The sequence below is a fragment of the Chenopodium quinoa genome, unplaced genomic scaffold, assembly GCF_001683475.1.
Source record: "Chenopodium quinoa cultivar QQ74 unplaced genomic scaffold, ASM168347v1, whole genome shotgun sequence".
NCBI classification, from domain to species: domain Eukaryota; kingdom Viridiplantae; phylum Streptophyta; class Magnoliopsida; order Caryophyllales; family Amaranthaceae; genus Chenopodium; species Chenopodium quinoa.
In genome coordinates, this window is record NW_018743977.1 from 3055335 (window position 1) to 3073173 (window position 17839).

The window sequence follows — 17839 nt, forward strand, 5'->3', positions numbered from 1 at the left end:
TAAATTTCCATATCCACTTATGATATGGAGCAAACTCAAACAAGCTCCTAAAATTAAAAATGGGGCAAAATTTGAGGGATAGAAATTATCAAACCCAAGTTGCCCAACATATATTTTTATGATTATAGAAGTACTATGAAATTTTAATTTTCTGTTTATTTTATTTATTTATTTTTTTCTTTTTTTTTTTTGGTGCAAACAAGGGGCTAGGCCCCAAGAAAATAAACTAAAAAAATACCAAACTGAAATTAAACGTGGCAAGCTCACTCCTACGATATTATCATACAAGATACGTCCTAACTTAATAGGGGGGAATTGAATCAACTCGATATTGTTGTTATGGACGACACCTTGGTTTGCTAGCCAATCCGCAGCCTTATTCGCTTCACGGTAAATATGATGAATTTGCACCTGCCAATTGCTATCTTCAATAAGCTGCTTGCACCTCGTTATGATATGATACCCTTGGCCTCGGTGAACTTCCTCATTGTTCAAAGCTGCAACAACGATTTGACTGTCTAGCTGCACTTGGATCTTCGCTGCCCTCATCCTCTTTGCTAACTCCAAGCCATATTCAATAGCTTTTAACTCAGCCATGAAGGCATTACAATCACCAAGCTTGAGAGCAAAACCGTGGAGAAATTTCCCAGTGTAGTCACGAATCAGGCCCCCACCCCCTGTTGGTCCTGGTGCTCCTTTAGCTGCGCCATCAGTGTTCAAAGCAAGCCAACCAATAGGTGGAGCTAGCCATCTGATATAGGACTCATTACGTGCCCTTGCATGCTGCTGAGCACTACTACTCACATTATCACCTAGCACACGCCATACCTCTTCAAAACGCGCAAGAAGGAATTGATTTATATCAACTGGAATTTCTTGTGGTCTATCAAACATATAATTATTCCTCCATCTCCAAATCCACCACAAAGTAATAGTGAAATACGATCATGCATTGCAAGCCAGAGAAAAACCTTCACCCTTTGCTGGACTTTTAGCTTCCATATTAGATTCCAAACACCATCATTCTCAATAGCATCATCCCTTCTTATAATCTTCATAGCTGATTTAATTGAGAAATTCCCTTTTGAAGATCCACCCCAATACAATAAGTCTCTAGAATCCGGATTTTTTCGCAAGGTACGAGCTTCAATTAATTTTATAGCATTAGCAAGTAACAAATCCGCAAATAAGTCCCACTTCTAGCCATTGTACGTCTTCATCCCATAATTCCTCCACTGTTGCGCCATCAAGATGCGAGGGTATTTCAACAATAGCAGCAGCCCGCAGAGGACTAGGCATAGCCCAGTTTGTGATCCCAGAATAAAGTTGCAGCTCCATTCCCTATAGCCACCCTTGAACTTGCACAAATAAACTTGGCATTTTCTGGGATGCCCCTCCAAACATTTGACATGTTTGTCTTAGATTCAAACATGTCGATGTCACATCTCCCCTTGCGATATTTAGCTCTAAGAACTCGAGACCATAAGGCATTAGGTTCGGTCAAAACACGCCAACCTAAATTAGTTAAGAAAGCCGCATTAGTTTGCCTTGAAGATCTATTCCCCAAATACCCTTCTTCTTTCGGTTTTTGAGGACACTCCCAATAAATTAGGTGGATTCTACGATTCTCTTCATCACCACCCCAAATAAAGCGTCTAGTTCGTATATCAATCTCATCACAAATTGATCTTGGGATTCTTGGTGTTTGCATTGCATAAGAACTCATAGTAGTCAAGGTTGTTTTTGCTAGAGTTATACGGCAAGTAAGAGAAATGTATTTAGACTGCTTACACCCCGCAAGTCTAAGATTAATTTTTTCGCGTAGAAAAATTTTAATTCTCTAAATATGGTGGAATTACAAGTTTAAACACGTTCAATTTTAGGTGTTGTTTGGTTGGAAGATAATTTCCTAGGAAAGTATTAAAATAAAGGTGTGTTTGGTTGGAGAAATTACAATTTTAAGGGAAATACAAATTCCCACAACCTATGAAAAATTATTCACCAACTCCCCCTTTGGTGAGTTGAATTTCCTAAGAAATGCAATTTCCAAATAATTTAGCTATATTCCTAGGAAACCATAAGGGAAATTTTTTTCCATAAAATATAAATTTCCATAGAAAGTTAATTCTCATGTGAACCAAACGAGCACTTGAATCCAATCCATAATTAACTAAATGCGTCACCTTTTTACTTTTGACTAAATTCCCTTGATTTGTTTTTCATATAACCAATCAACTCTGTTAGAAAGATCCATTAAAAATAAAAATAAAAAATAAAAAGTTTCTTTTTTTTGGCAAATATTTACTACCTTTATGTAATACGGAGTATTTTTTTTTTCTTTCCACGGTTAAAAGTTATAATTTCACATACTCCCTCCATTTCATATTAATCGTAACACTTTTCTTTTATATGTGTTTCATATTAATTGCAACAATTCTATATTTGGAAATAATCCACCATTATTTTATAATTTTTCTCTCCCACTAACTCCACTTTCACAAATATTTTATTATTTTTCTTTCCTATCAACCCCACTTACACTACTTTTTTATTATTTTTTTCTCCTACTGACAATACTTTATATTATAAAAATCCTCTTTTGGGCCCCATCCTACAAATTTTCTTAAACTTTGTGAAATACCCTAGTGTTGCGATTAATACGAAACGGAGGGAGTATTTGTTTAGTTGACACTATTTTGACTTTTGCACTATTCACAAACTATACTTTAACTGACTTTTGTGATCTATACCTACGATAAAACATAGTCATGTAGATCTTGTTTGAATCGTCCTAATATATGTTTTATTAATATCTACTGTCCTAATATATGTTTTATTAATATCTACTTTTTATAATTTTACAATATTTGTAATTAGATATATTAATCGTTAAAATTATGCGGCATTGACAAGTATGTTAATAGAATAGTGGCAATTAAAAAAAATGGAGCTAGTAACTCACAAATTATACTCTTAGGTTGCAAATTATGTATCTTAATAAAAAGAGTATTATTCTCTCCATCTCATAACATGATGCATATTTCTCTCATGTTCACCATTTCTCTTAGTCTTTAGATTTAAAGTCACAAAGCCCTGCTCTTTTGAGTTTTTGAGCATAGCAGATCAAGTTTCAGCAGAACAGAGCAGGTGTCACTCGTGTCAGTAAAACAGAGCTCAGTAGAGTAGAGCAGACTACAACAACTTAAAAGAACAGGGACTATGTACTTGCTATGAAAATAGAATTATACACTCTTTTGTGTAACATTGAGCAGGTGTGAGCATGGGTCGGGTACCTGTACCGTTAACACTAACGGTTCGGGTAACCGATAACCAATATCACTAAAAGTGATATCCATTAGCCGAACCGATAAGTTCGGGTATCCGGATTTTTGGATCAGTTATCGGTTACCCAATAAGATATCCAATAATAATAATTAAACTTAATAATATAGTTATTATGATATCATTCAACACTAATTAACAACAATACTACATGATCTTGACCAAATTATTTGTAAAATTACTAATTATTCATATTATGAAGTAAAGTAAGAGTTTAGATTTTGGATAAATAGATTTAAGTAGGAAAAAAAAAATATTTATCGGATCGGTTAACCGTTAATTTTAATATGATACCCAATAACCATACCCGATAACAAATTATCGGATCGGGTACCTGAACCGTTATGCTTATCGGATCGGGTACCCTAATTTTCGAATCGGTTACGAATCGGATTTTCGGTTTTTCTTATTTGGTAGTTTTGCTCATTCCTTGTCAGTGAGACTGGGGGAGTATTGAGATCAACAAGAAAATATAAATTCCACAGTAGAAAACACGCAAGATATGAAAAGAATTCTTGCGAAATCGAGTTTCTTATAATTATGAAACTTTATTTAATTAATTAATGTAATATTGGAATATAGTTAAAGATTAGTACCAAAAAGTTAATACAAGTAGGGCCAAAAAGCAAAAGAAAATCCTTGAAATCAGGCAATGGAAGCATGAAAAAGATTAGGGTCAGCTAAAATCGAGTCAGTCAGCTCCTTATTCCCAGTAATTTTTTTGTATGACAAAAACTGCCCCTACCAATAAACCCCTATTGCTGCTTTTTCAGTAACCTTTATGGCATTTTTCTACTCTCACTTATTATTATTTAATATCCGTATCACATGTTCATCTTCTCATGCTCTCTCCCTCTTTTTTTTCAACTTTCATTGGTCAGGGTTTTATTCCCTCGGTTTTACTTTTTTTCACCGCTGTAAATATTTACTCGTATTCGCCCGATTACCATTTAATCCTGTGAAGTGACTGAATTTGATTTCTCTTTATTAAGGAATAATATGTACTTGACCTAATACACCTAACCTGTACCTCATTACTCGACTCGAACTAGACTCAAAATTAAATAATGACCAAACTTGTCCTTAAACCAGAAAAATAACCGACTTGATCCGAATTAGAGTTAATCGGCTTTTAACCCGATACTCGAAGTGACCAGATTCTACTGTACCCAACCTAAAGTCAACTAGATACGATGTGACCCGACCCAAAGTGGATTCGGTTCATGAAGTTACTCGGCACCCGACGTGATGACCCAACCCGAATTTAATCAATTGACACGAACAAATCTGATACTCGAAGTGACCGGATTATGACAATAAGTCAATAAAAATAATATTGTATTAATGATGACATCAATAACAATGATATTAATAACAAAAATAAATTTGATCTCCCGATCTGAGCTTGATTGAAAGTCACAACCCTAAATAATAATCTGACCTAAACTTGACCTGAACTGATATGACCCAAGACCCGAAACTTGACTTGACCGAAGTGATCCAATTCGAACTTTACCTAGCCAAAGTATCGACTCGATCCGATTATCTATTGACCCGAACATACTTGACCCCGAAATGACCCAAACTGAACAAACTAGTTATGAGAGCTTTTGGTCAAATTATTGCAACTAAAAGTGAATGAAGGAAGTATGATTTTCCTTTTTCTTTTTGTTTAACAAGGTAAAAAGAGGAGTTTAGCTCCCATTCGACTCGACACTACAGGTAATGCAATAAAATATTTTACACTTTTACCGTTCTAACACAAGAAAATAGATCGTGTGATAGAGGATACAACTTTCATGTCCTGCTAAGAAGTACAAATATGATGTTTGACAATTTCCTTCATGGATGCTTGTCATTAGATGATGAGTCGAGCTTGCTAGTGAACTACTCGAGGCTCAATTCGGTCAAAGCTCGGTATAGGCTCCCTCGAGTTCAGTTCAAGATTTTAACGAGCCAAACTTCGGCCATCCTCAGCTTGGCTTAAAAGCTCAAGAACAAGACCAAGTTTTATTGTATAATATTAATGTTTTTGTAATAAATTAATTATTACATAAACTTTGTTTCATATTTAGGGCTGAGGATCTAGAAATAACATTCAAAGCTCTAGCTTGCGTACTTGCTGAGTGTTGGAGCTGTCCTACATGGTTTTTATTGTTGTTTATGTAGAAGAAAAAGAGCAAAAGAAAAAGGAAGTAGTCCCACATCAAAAGATACAAGCAAGTGATAAAATATAAGAGTTATAAAAGAAAATTTTGATCGTCTTTGAAACAATAATGCCTGAACCACTTGGACCTTGCTTATTTAGGGCTTGACAACCTTCATCGAGTAGAGCCGAGCTCAATTTTTCCAGGCTTGACGAGCTTCGAGATCAAGTTGAGTCTACCTAGGCTCAGTCTTGGCTTGACTCGTTAAAACCCCTACTTGGGATACATTTTACCTTTTTTGTTTTTCATCTTTGACATGTACGACTTTCCATGTTTCCTTGTCTTGGAGGAGAACGTACTAGAAGGTAGTGGATGGATGTGAGTATAGAATGATTTAGTTGGTTTCAAGAGTGGAAGTATGAATTTTCTTTATTCTAGTTTTCACAATATTTGGCTCAAACTTTGGATGAAGTTTATCTTAGCTATTAGGTAGTGTTATATTCATTTGAATTTCACTTATCTTAGCTTATACTTTATTTGTTTCATACTAGTTGATATATAATTTTTAGGCGTGTTTGCCAATACATAACTTCAAATAATAATATTTTCAATTATATACCAAAAACTATAAAAATTTAATACTAACTAGTATTTGAAATTAGATGTTGAAGTGAATCAAACAAGATCCCACTCGATTATGTCTTATCCTAAGAATAAATTACAAAAGTCCAAATAACGTACGTGAATACTGAATAGTGGCAAAATTGAAAATGTGTCCATTATAATTAAATGGGGGAAGTATTATCTTATTTATTAATCTTATACTTATCTTATTTGAGCTTATTAGCACTTATTTTATTTTATCTAAACTTATCGGTCCTTATTTTACATATGAAGTATTATGTAAACATATATATACTTCCTCTGTTTTTTTTTAATCGCAACGTTTGAGATAGGGTGTCAGAGTTTTCGGATAAATTTTCTCAACCTTAATGTTAAGTATGTGAGTGTAAAAAAAAAAAAAAAGTAGTTACGACGGTTTAATAAAGTTACATAATTTGGGCATAAAAAGTGTACATAATGTGAAGGGTGTAATGTAGTAAATAATCTTACGTATTTATTTAAGATCAGAGTCAAATTTTCAAATTTAGGATAATTGGCCACAATAGCACCACACAGCGTCATAAACTATTGCGGATAGAAACAACAGCACACACTTTGACCAAGAGTAAACTCATGCAATGACAAAATAAGTTTTGAGATAATACCTAGACATGAGATCAAATCTCCTTTATATCATCTGTCAATAAAAAATAATTTTGACCATGTTTAGATACAATTTCAAACAAAGCACTATGCATGGCGTAAGTGGTTTCAAACAATTTTACACACAAATAAGACAACAATGTAGGTGGTAACTAAAATTGTGTCTTCTGAATTTAATGGAGTCAAGATCTTTTCAACTTCCCCTCTAAAGGAATTGTTAAGGATAATGGTCCAGCCCAATTGCATGAACAAGCCTACAATCATCTAGGCCTAAGGGTTGGTAAAGCCTAATCTCTCATACATACAACTAGAAAGCATAGGATGTTAGAACTTAGAACAGCTTCACATGTCAATTTCTAGATAAGTGAAGTTACTCAATAACTTAGGTTAGGTTTTTAGGTTTTTAGGTTATTTCTCTTAAAAGTAATTTTTTGAAAGTAAACCTTTGTAGTATTAATAGAACATAAGCAACTTAATTACTTATAATTCATACATTTTTATTCTTTCTATCTCTAAATAAAAGTCTCATTTGACATTTGCATGTGTATATATTTTAAGAAGTTGAATGTATAATAATTGAAATTTAGCTGATTGAATTGGTGAATTTGTAAAGAAAAGGTTGAGGTTTAATTGATTAAAGTTGAATTAAAAAAAATAATGGATGAATAAAATTTGTGTTTAGATATAAAAAATTTTAGTTAAGACTTATATTTAAGGACAAATGGAGTACACATTAATTTGAAATATGTATGTTGTTTGAAAACTCCAATTATTGAAAGTGATAAACTAAGTATCAAGGATTAAAAATGTGAAACTATTTGTTCAATTATATTTCTTGTACATTTTAGCACTATTTTATATAGTTTTCACCAATTTACCACTCCATTTCTCATATTACGATGCATAATGCAATACATTAATTTACTTTAAACCATAACCTTCTCTATTTTAGTTACAATTGCCTTCGTCGAAGAAGATTGCTCGTATTTTTAATCTAACAACATCAAACAACCAACATATTAAGCAAAAGATTTTCACATTACTTCCCAAGAAACACTTGCAAGTTTCATAGTACAATAACTTTAAATAATCAAGCATATATCTACATGAACACTAATTCATTCACAAATAGGAATACGAAGTAATATACAAATAATCTACAATTTGCAAATTTAGATAAAAAGAGTATATTATAATATTAAAATAAAGTCCAATGTCCAATACAAAACACTGACAATATGGACTTTACAATAACGAACACGCCGTTTGTGGCACGAACCAGCAAATATTACCCGTTAAATAGGAAATTCCACCCTAATAACATTTCTCCTTAAATTCTTCAAACTATTGTACTACTAAAAATTAATAATAATATTAGTAGTAAATTAAAAAAAAATTAAAAAAAAAAAGGCAGAACCACTCTCTTTTCTCAAGGGGCTCCAACTTTAGATCCTAAACCCACTAATTACACTTCATTAAATTTAAAAAAAAAAAAAAAAAAATCCCTTAAAAAAGTAATTAGGGAAGGTGCCCAAAATAATTGGGTTACTTTAGAGTTGTCCATAAGAGTGAGCCAAATAAGCTAGGGCACCCACAAGAGGAGCATTGATGTAAGTTGATGGCTCAGATTGTTCATAATCAGACCTTTCATCTGGGAAATTATCATGAAGATCTGGCCCACCAACAATTGCACCAACATGAACATTTGGGTTGGGTGATTCTGTGTTCATGAAATCAAATCCTGCTGAGCAAGTGATTTTTTGTGGGTGTGATGTGATCGACGGTAGCGATGCACCTCGGTGATGGATTCGTTTCGGGTAGTTCGGTCCGTACCCTACCATGTAGGACATCTTTTTTGGGTTTGTACCCAATAGATAGTCTACCTGTAATTTTTAGTCACGTAACATGTTAGCCATCAAACAACTATTGTTACACGAACATATTCAGAAGTCGATACAAGCATGAATTTAGTGATAAACCTGTTTTTTGGCGATTGATCGAAGGGTTCGGGCAGTGACAACGGTGCCACCACACGACACGGTCATGCGAGAACGTTTAAGGTACTTAGCATAGGTTAATAGAAGGAATGAGGTAGATGTTACATATTGCATGTTGTCATCACTCATCTTAAACAATAGTCCTCCTACACATACACATTGTATTTATTAAATTAGCCGTTAGAAAATGCCAATTTCATGATTCACCAACAAAATTCATATCAAAAACAAAAAAAATATTACTGTTATAGAGTATTAAGGGGCCCACCTGGAGTGTATTGAGCAGTGGAGAATGGTGCACCAGGAACGAGGGAACAAATGAAATTATCAGAGTGGCTTTTGTATTCATGGAGTCCTTGCATTCTTTGAACAAGGAAAGACTGCCCAAATAGTAAGCATATACCATTATTAGTAACACAGATCGATACGTGATTTGTTGTGATCAATTGTACTACTTTTGGAAACACGGGTTATATTTAATGTAATTAAAGGCTATAAAAAAGACTCAAAAAAAGAGTGAAAGTACCTTTGAAAGAAGAATTCTAGCACCAACATGCTTGTTATCCCAACCAAAAGTAAAATCCTCTTCACTAGCACCAAGAACTTGACCATTTCTTTGAATGTAGTTTAGGTACATTGGGTTCCTTGTTGCTCTATGTAGCCAAGCAGCACCCCATAAAAGCTCATCCTAATATAATATTAAAAATTAATTACTGTAAAATAATTATTACTAAAAACAATTAATTTTAATTAGTAGAATATTGGTAATTTAAATATTTTGATGAGAAATTCTTGGTTACCTGATAACCAGAGTAAGAGCAATAGAAGGGACAAACATAGCTCTTGAGCCCATCACTGTAAGTCCCTCTGTACTTATCAGCAAACTCAAAAACCTTCACCCAAAAATTGGCAAAAAATTAATAAAATAATTAAAATATTAATGAAAAAATTATAAAAGTAAGAAGTACTCGAAAATGAAGGGTGTGAAAGTACGAAAGTACCCTAATGGCACGGCTAATGAGGACCCTTGAATAGGCACGGTCACTCCTCCTAAAGACCATAGAAGCAGCAGCAAGAGCAGCAGCAGTCTCAGCAGCAACCTCAGTACCAGGGGTATTTTTGTCAACTTTAAATACACTTCTTGGTGTGTCCATATCTTCTGGCCTTTCCCAACAAGCATGATCCTTTTGTGCATCTCCCACCTAAACAAAAAATTAAAACAACACCCATTTTAACAATTGTCATTAAAAATTACGGCACATGTTCTGATTTAGATATCACATTACTAGTTCAAAATACACTATTAACGTGACAACTAATTACGGGTACCTGAACATAGATGGTGTCAGGATGTGCGGTAGCTTTTAGAAGATAATCAGTACCCCAACGAACAGCTTGTTTAGCATGTTGGAGTTCTCCTTTCATAAGGCCACCAAATTCAATCACACTCCATGATAACATTGTGGTTGTAAATGCCATTGGAAACCCAAACTTAACATTGTCCCCTGCATCATAGTACCCTCCTACTAAATCAACCTGCATTTTAATTTTACAGCACCAAAAAATAATCAGATAAATACCCATTAAGCCTTACAAAATTCCCAGAAAAATAAAGGAATAATCACAAAATAATGATTAAAAAATGAGGGAGAAAATGTAGGAAAATACATGAGCTTGAGCTCCGTCAGAAAGACCAGAGTCTTTTCTCCAAGAAACTCTTTGGTTAGCTGGGAGTTTTCCTGATCTTTGGCCTTCGAAAAAGAGGATGGATTTTGTGAGGGCATCTCGGTAATTGTGAGAAGCGAAGCGAGAATGGCGGGGGTGGTGGTAGCTTCTGAAAGGGTTTCCATTGCAGAGGAGAAAGAAGGTGAAAAAACAGAGCAGTAAAAAAACAGGGGATGTTGAAGAAGAAGAAGCCATTGATGGAATTTTGGAGGGAAAATGGAGGTAAAAATAGGGTTTTTTTTAGAGAGAGAAAAAGGGTAGTGTTGGAATTGACTAAATAACCAACAACTGCCCTCTTCTTCAGAGAAAAAGGTTAGAGGAGAGAGAAAATGAGTGTGAGAAGGGCAGAGTAAACAGAGTGCTCTGCTTCAGTTTTTATAGTGAGGAAAAGGGGGGTTTTGCATTCTATGATTGTGTTTTTTTCTTTTTCCTTTTTTTTTTTTTTTTGAAGGGTGCTTTTTGCAACAATTAATTTCTTTATCTTGAATTGGATTGGATATGATCCATATTAATGATTTATTCTAGGTCAGTATGCCATGCTCTTTGGATGGTCTTGTATCAATTCCATGCCATGGTAATTATGTTTGTTTTGGATAACATAATTGATTCAAGATTGAACCTAGAAAGTTGTATACAAGGATGACATATTAAATTTGTATGGTTATGTGATGTATCGTGTTGGTATCGAGAACGGAGCATAGAGTACATTATTTTGCCTTTAGATGATTCAAGCTTTGAGAATGAAAACTAACTTATCTTCATAGCACACGGTCTCACATTCTCACAACAATTACAATATTAGTAACCTAGCTTTGAACCCCTTCTCGCCTCCATAGATTGTGTCTAATCGAAATCAAAACAGTAGTCTACTCTATCGGTAGCACTGTTGTTCCCTTAGCCATTCGTGCCACCATTTGGAATTTCAAATGAAACAAATAGTTACTATTCCAACCACAATATGTATTCTATAGTCAAAATTGTGCTCCACAATTCTAATGGTATTATGATGAAAACATCTCAAAAAGGTAAATTACTCGTTGTTGTAAAGAGATTTGCCTCCACGATGAAATTAATCAATACTAAACTAAATTTTGCCAGGTTCATACCAACTTTCATAAATATTTCATATGTTAAACTAGATATATTCATGGTAAAAAATAACTCAATATAACCCTATCATTATCATTTATCAAGCATAATGTATACGTTGTACTTCGAGGTCAACAAAGTAGCGGACTTTATTGCCTCAATTATACGTCACATTTTGAACCATTTGAAAAACAAGTTTGAGCAAGATGTAAACAGATAGATTCATTTATTTTTACTAAGCTAAGACAAGATTATCCAATTATTATATATTTATATTGTATGGTGGCTAATATAGTAATAAAGTCCACATTATAGAATAGTAATAATAAAATAACGAATAGCTTGAATGTAACAATTTATGTAACGAAAAAACAGAATATAATCATCTTGCCGTTAGTTACGGTAATTGAGCAAGACGGCACTAATGGCCGTGGATGTTAGATTAGGACCGGTCAGTTGGGGACGTTACTCACAAAAGTGCGGTCTCGTGACTAACTTCATAAGAGTAGTACAAGTAGTTAAATTGCAAAACGGTCAACAATATTGTCTTACTTTAGGATACATTCCAACGAAAGGGACTTTCTGAATATTTAGTCCTCCCTCCGTATCACAATACACTCTCCCTCACGTATATTTTGCTACTAATCTCTCTCTTATTTAAGTACTTGCTAGGTGATTAATAGTGCAAACTTATACAAAGTACTTGCGAGAAATTCTTGGTAGTGAGAATCATGTTTGGTTTAGATCTCATACAGATTTCAAATCTTGTAAGGTCATACATTGTTACCGAAGAGATAAATTCCGTGAATAGATAAACTCCATTGATGTCTTCTTGTTAAGCTCACACTTTATGCCTAATATATGAGTAAGTTTATGGGGGTAACTTAGACGCATTTTTTAGATATTGCCACATCAATTTTATTATTAACTTTAACTATATTTTATAATGGTGTATGATGAGTTGACATAACATTATTGGCCTAAAGTATATACTGTCAACAAATATTCCCATTTGGTGAGTTTTAAAGTAAATATTAGTTGTTCCTTAAAAAAAAAAAAAAAGTAGTAAATATTGGTTGCGTTTGGCGAATAGCTGAAAGTTGAAACTGATTGTGTTAGCTGGTTTTGACTAGTTGGTTATACTAACTAATTGTATTAGCTGACTTTACAAAAGTGTTTGGTAAAAATTTGAATGATTAAAACTGTTTGAGTATACAAAATAACCGATAAGGACAATGACATTTTTTTTTGTGAAAGATTAGTTATTGCCAAAAAAAAAATTAAAAATAAATAAATAAATAAATAAATAAATAAATAAATAAATAAAATATTGTTATACGAGATTATGACTACATAGAATTATCATTCACCTTAACACTTTGTTTGGATATAAGGAAATGGAAGGAAGAGAAGGGAAGGGGGATAGACTCTCTTGTTTGGGTAAAAGATTCGGGGGAAGGAAGGGAAAGGAGAGGGAAGGATCCATTTTTCCTCTCTCTTTAATAAGCATATTCCCTCCAAAATTGGAAAGATTTGGAGGGAAAATGGAGTTCACCTCCTCCTCCCTTTCTTTCCCCTTCCCTTCCTCCTATTTCTCTTCCCTTCCTTTCCTTTCCTTCCTTATTAGTGTAAATTGTTTGAATAAGCTGATGAAACAAACTTTTTCAAATGTCAAAAATATTAAATAATAAACTCCTCCAAGCAACTTATTGGAAATAACCTCATTGGGTGGAATAAGTTTTTCAAATCAACTAACCACCAAATAGTTCAACCAACATATGTATTCTTTGCCCACAATATAGCAAATCTTGCTCAAGAGTCATATAAGACTCCCAATAAACTTGCCCTAACCCTTTCTCCTTATGTCCTCCTTAAAACATACGGTGAGGATTCAAACTCGTGGATAGAATGAAGTAGGTTAGTATAGTATTATCATACTATTTCATTATCTCTTAATTATTAAAATAAATCTATAGATAATTCACGAATCTAACTACTACCTTCGTTAATGGTTATGTGCAACTTTGGGGTTGTTTGTGATTTACGAAGCAAAACTTGAGGGGCAAATATTAGAGAAAGTAAATGAACTTAATTATAGGGATAGGAGTAAGAAAGTAGGCCCACCCATTTGCAATTTTGGTGGGAAAATCTGGTCCTTTTATGAGGGACTTGATTTCCCCCAAATTTTCACCAAAAATTCGAATTGGTTGAATTTTTGGTGAAAATTTGGGTTCCCTCCTACTTTAAAAAAAATGGTACAATTTCAATTTTTTTTAAGGCATTTACAGCCTTCATTCAACATTTAAGAGGCATATAAATACCAGCCTCCATCATTCCAACACATTCAATATTTACAAACATAAGGTTTCCTCAAAAGATGAATTTGTTAATCCAAAAGTTAGCACTAAATACACATGATTAGCCCATTAAAACCCCAAAAAAAAATCCCGTAAACTGAAATTAGTGCTGCACATCATCAAGTTCATAAGCTGCATATCCTAGCATCCTTCATCTCCTCCAAAAAAAAAAACATCAGCCACCCCTACATCATCAAGCTGAAGCTGAAGAAAAACAATTCAGACAACACACGACAGAATTTGTTGAAACTCTGTTTTTCGATGTTGATAAAATACTAACAGAAGAAGAGCTGGCAGAATTGTACTATGACCATGAAGAAGATATGCAAGATCTAGGCTTGGAGGACTATGGATATGAAGATGAGAACATGGAAGACAATCAAGAAGAAAAACATGGCCATCAAAATACACAAGCTGAGGTTGATTCCCTAGAAATGCAACAACCAAAAGAACAAGGGACTCAAGTTCCACAAAGAAAGCAGCTCCCTATGCAAAAGAAAAGAGAGATTGTTGATGCATTGTTGGTCAAAATGCATGAGGGGAACTTACCAAGGGGTCACATGAAACATTTATCAGTTCAATTCAATGTTCACAAATCCACCATCACAAGAATGTTCACCGACATAAAAAAAAAATAACAGATGGCACAAGGGAATTTGATTGATGTCAGGACTAAGAAGTATGGTAGAACAGGTCCAAAGCCAATGCAATTTTCTGATGAATTTCTAAAGTCAGTCCCTTTGCATTTAAGGCAGACAGAAAGGAGTTATGCAGCAGCATTGAAGATCTCTCATGTTACTCTTCATAATTTGAAGAAAAAGGGAAGGCTAAGAACACACACAAGTAGCAACAAGCCAGTACTGTCATCAGACCACAAGGTAGCCAAACTCAAATGGGTTTTGTTAAATATTAATTCAATTACAGGTAATGAGGACCCCACATTTTTTGATATGAACCATGTCATACACATATATGAGAAATGGTTCTATCTGAACCCTGATAAGAGGAGGTTTTATCTCCTACCAAGTGAGGAAGATCCATACAGGGCAATACAGTCCAGAAGATTCAAGCTCAAGGCAATGTTTATGGCCTTAATTAGGAAGCCATTGTATGACACAAATGGAGAACTACTCCATGATGGGAAGTATGACATATTCCCATTCACTGTCAAACAACTAGCAAAGAAATCCAGCAAAAACAAAGCAGCAGGAACTTGGGAAACAAAGGCACTCCAGAATGTAAACAGAGAAGTGATTAGAGATATGTTGTTGACAAAGGTCATACCAGCAATTATCTCAAAGTGGCCTGAAAGTCTGGCTAAAAATGTTGTCATCCAATGGGACAATGCAAGGCCTCACCAAGTTCCTAAGGATGAAGAGTTTATGGCAGCAACCAAAGCAAATGGGTTCAACATTCAATTTGTTTTTCAGCCACCACAGTCACCTTATTTGAATGCGCTTGATTTAGGGTTATTTAGGTCTATTTAATCTTTGAAATATCAGTCTTTTCTTAGCAACCTAGATGAGCTAGTTGAAAAAGTGATAGACTCTTATGACACATTCAATCCTCAAGTTAACAAGTACATTTGGGTGACTTTGCAAAAATGCATGATAAAGATCCTTAAAGGTGGGAACAAGTACAAAATACCCCACATGAACAAAAAAACTTGAAAATCTTGGCATTCTACCAGATCAAGTAGAAGTGAAGAAGGAAGTAGTGATGGAGGCTGTGGAGTACCTAAACACTATGTTTAGGCCAGCAAATCATGGCACTGAACAAGCAACAGAAGATATGGAGGTAGATGCAGACTAGGGGACTCATCACAACAATGAAGAAACACATGGACTGCCACACATAACCACTTAGCTCTGTTAATCCTTTTTTTTTCATTCACTTGTTAGGTGGTTAGGTGTATTTTGTTGATTACAATAACGATGCAAACATGTAAGACAGTCTTATGTAAGGTCTTTTGATGAAGGTATGGTCCTTTTGTACCCACATTTTGAATGGAATAGAAATGAAAAAGAATCAGCTGTTATGTGGGCACTCAATCCATTAGAAGCTTTGTATGTCATTGTTGAATACAACACTAAGTCACAAAGTTACCTCAACAACAACAGCATAAAACAAATTGTTGGAGCAAAACACTTGTGTTTAGTGAAATTCAATGGAGTCTCTTCATCATTTGGATTTGACAAAGTAAACAACACAGTTAAATGGGGGACTCAATACAAATCAGGCTAAAAAAGATAATCAATGGGGATTCCTTTAAGAAATGTTTAAAACAGTAAGGGACTAACATGTGTTCTCTACCCAAATGATCATTGAGAACACTGTAAGGTATAACCATACCAACATTAAAAAAAAAGCACACAGAAGCCTCATCATTCATCAATCAAACCCCCATAGGTACCATATGTCATTTTGGCAATACCAAACCAATCATACAAGCCAATGAAACCAAAACATGCAGCATGAAGCAACAACAAGTCAACATAATCCATCAAATCAAACCAATAATAATCCAACCAGGAAACATAATCCTTCATAACAAGGCTACAAGAATTCCAACAAGTCAATAATCAACAACAATTACCAGTATAGGATGTCAAGTCCAACAACCCAGCATATTCCAACAAGCCACCAGATTAGACAAAACCACCAACACATACATGAAGCCAATATAATCAAAATTTGCAAACATAGCCAAGAATCCAAATGATCAGACAAATGAACTCAACACAACCAAACATCCAACATGTACAACAACCCAACACAATCTAACAAGCTACCAGATCAAATCAACATACTATCAAAAAATCAATGGAAAGGGACTCAAATCAAAAATTAAATAAAATAGGGTTATGAATCGTTACGCAAGTAGTCACTTGGAGGGTTGAACCTTTGGGTTCATCCACCTTGCACAGTGCTTCAAAGAAGATCCTTCTTTGAAGGAGGTGATGAACCCTCCTCCTTTTTAGGCTCATCATTAGAGGACAGAATGATCAATGCCTGATTTGGCAACCCATGCATCCGCCTTAGAGCCACCAATCCCACCTTTTTCTAGAAAGAATCATCGTGGGTGGCCTAGCCCTCTTAGATCTGGGCTTTTTGGTGGGCACAAAACTCCCCTCATCACTATCACAGACTGGATCTACAGATACAACACTGAATCAACGATTTCTTGACACAAGACTCCCCCTGACCTTCAGCCCTCTTAAGACGCTCCTCCTCCTCAACGCTTTCAAGCACCTTACTCAAAGACTTGTTGGTGGTTGACGTATAGTAAGGACCAGGCTCACCAGACTCATAGAATTGGCGAGGAAAGGGAGATCCGGTCTCAATAGATTGAATCAGGGACACAATCAAATTACCCTCACCGACGTCGTCGGTGGCCATGAAAGCCTCGTGAAGTGGATCAAGGTTAATCATGTTCTTGGGGGACTCGTTTTTTCAAGATCTGATGTCTCAAGGTAAAATCTAGATAGTAAGATTGGAGAAAACTAGGGACGAATAGGAGACAGAAAGACGAAGAAGATGAACTAGGGTTCATTTGAGGAACTCTCCAGAAAATAAAAGGAAGCCCAACCATTAGATTTTAATTTTTGGTGGTTGGAATGTGAGTAAATGAGAGTAGTTGGGAGGAAATGGGATAATGAATGGAGGGAGTAATTAGATTAGGGTAATCTGATTAATTTTAGATTAATGTGATTAAAATAAGATAAGGGTAAAATTAAGAAAATCTAAATTTTTAAGTAAGGGTAAATATGTAATTTCCAGGATTTTTGTTTACTAAAAATAGAAAGAAAATAGAAAGTTACACATAATGTTTAGCGGACAAAAATAGTAAAAGGTTGCACATAACATTTAACGAAGGTAGTATTATTTTGTCTTATTAATGGATTTAAGCCTTATA

The 17839-nt window shown here is 34.6% G+C and overlaps 2 protein-coding genes across 2 annotated transcripts; one reads left to right on the forward strand and one right to left on the reverse strand.

The window, feature by feature from the left end:
* Positions 1-7894: 7894 nt before the first annotated feature.
* On the reverse strand, positions 7895-11110 carry LOC110689797 (endoglucanase 17-like). Its single transcript, XM_021866603.1, has 8 exons — positions 10421-11110; positions 10082-10288; positions 9754-9954; positions 9553-9645; positions 9279-9440; positions 9021-9132; positions 8735-8898; positions 7895-8638 (listed from the first exon to the last, which is right to left on the reverse strand). Exons 1-8 carry the CDS (start codon positions 10670-10672, stop codon positions 8306-8308), a joined length of 1524 nt encoding a protein of 507 aa, XP_021722295.1. The 5' UTR covers positions 10673-11110; the 3' UTR covers positions 7895-8305.
* A 3454-nt stretch (positions 11111-14564) lies between these two features.
* Positions 14565-15410, forward strand: LOC110689886. The gene has a single exon (XM_021866717.1). It carries the CDS (start codon positions 14565-14567, stop codon positions 15408-15410), a length of 846 nt encoding a protein of 281 aa, XP_021722409.1.
* The last annotated feature ends 2429 nt before the right edge of the window (positions 15411-17839 follow it).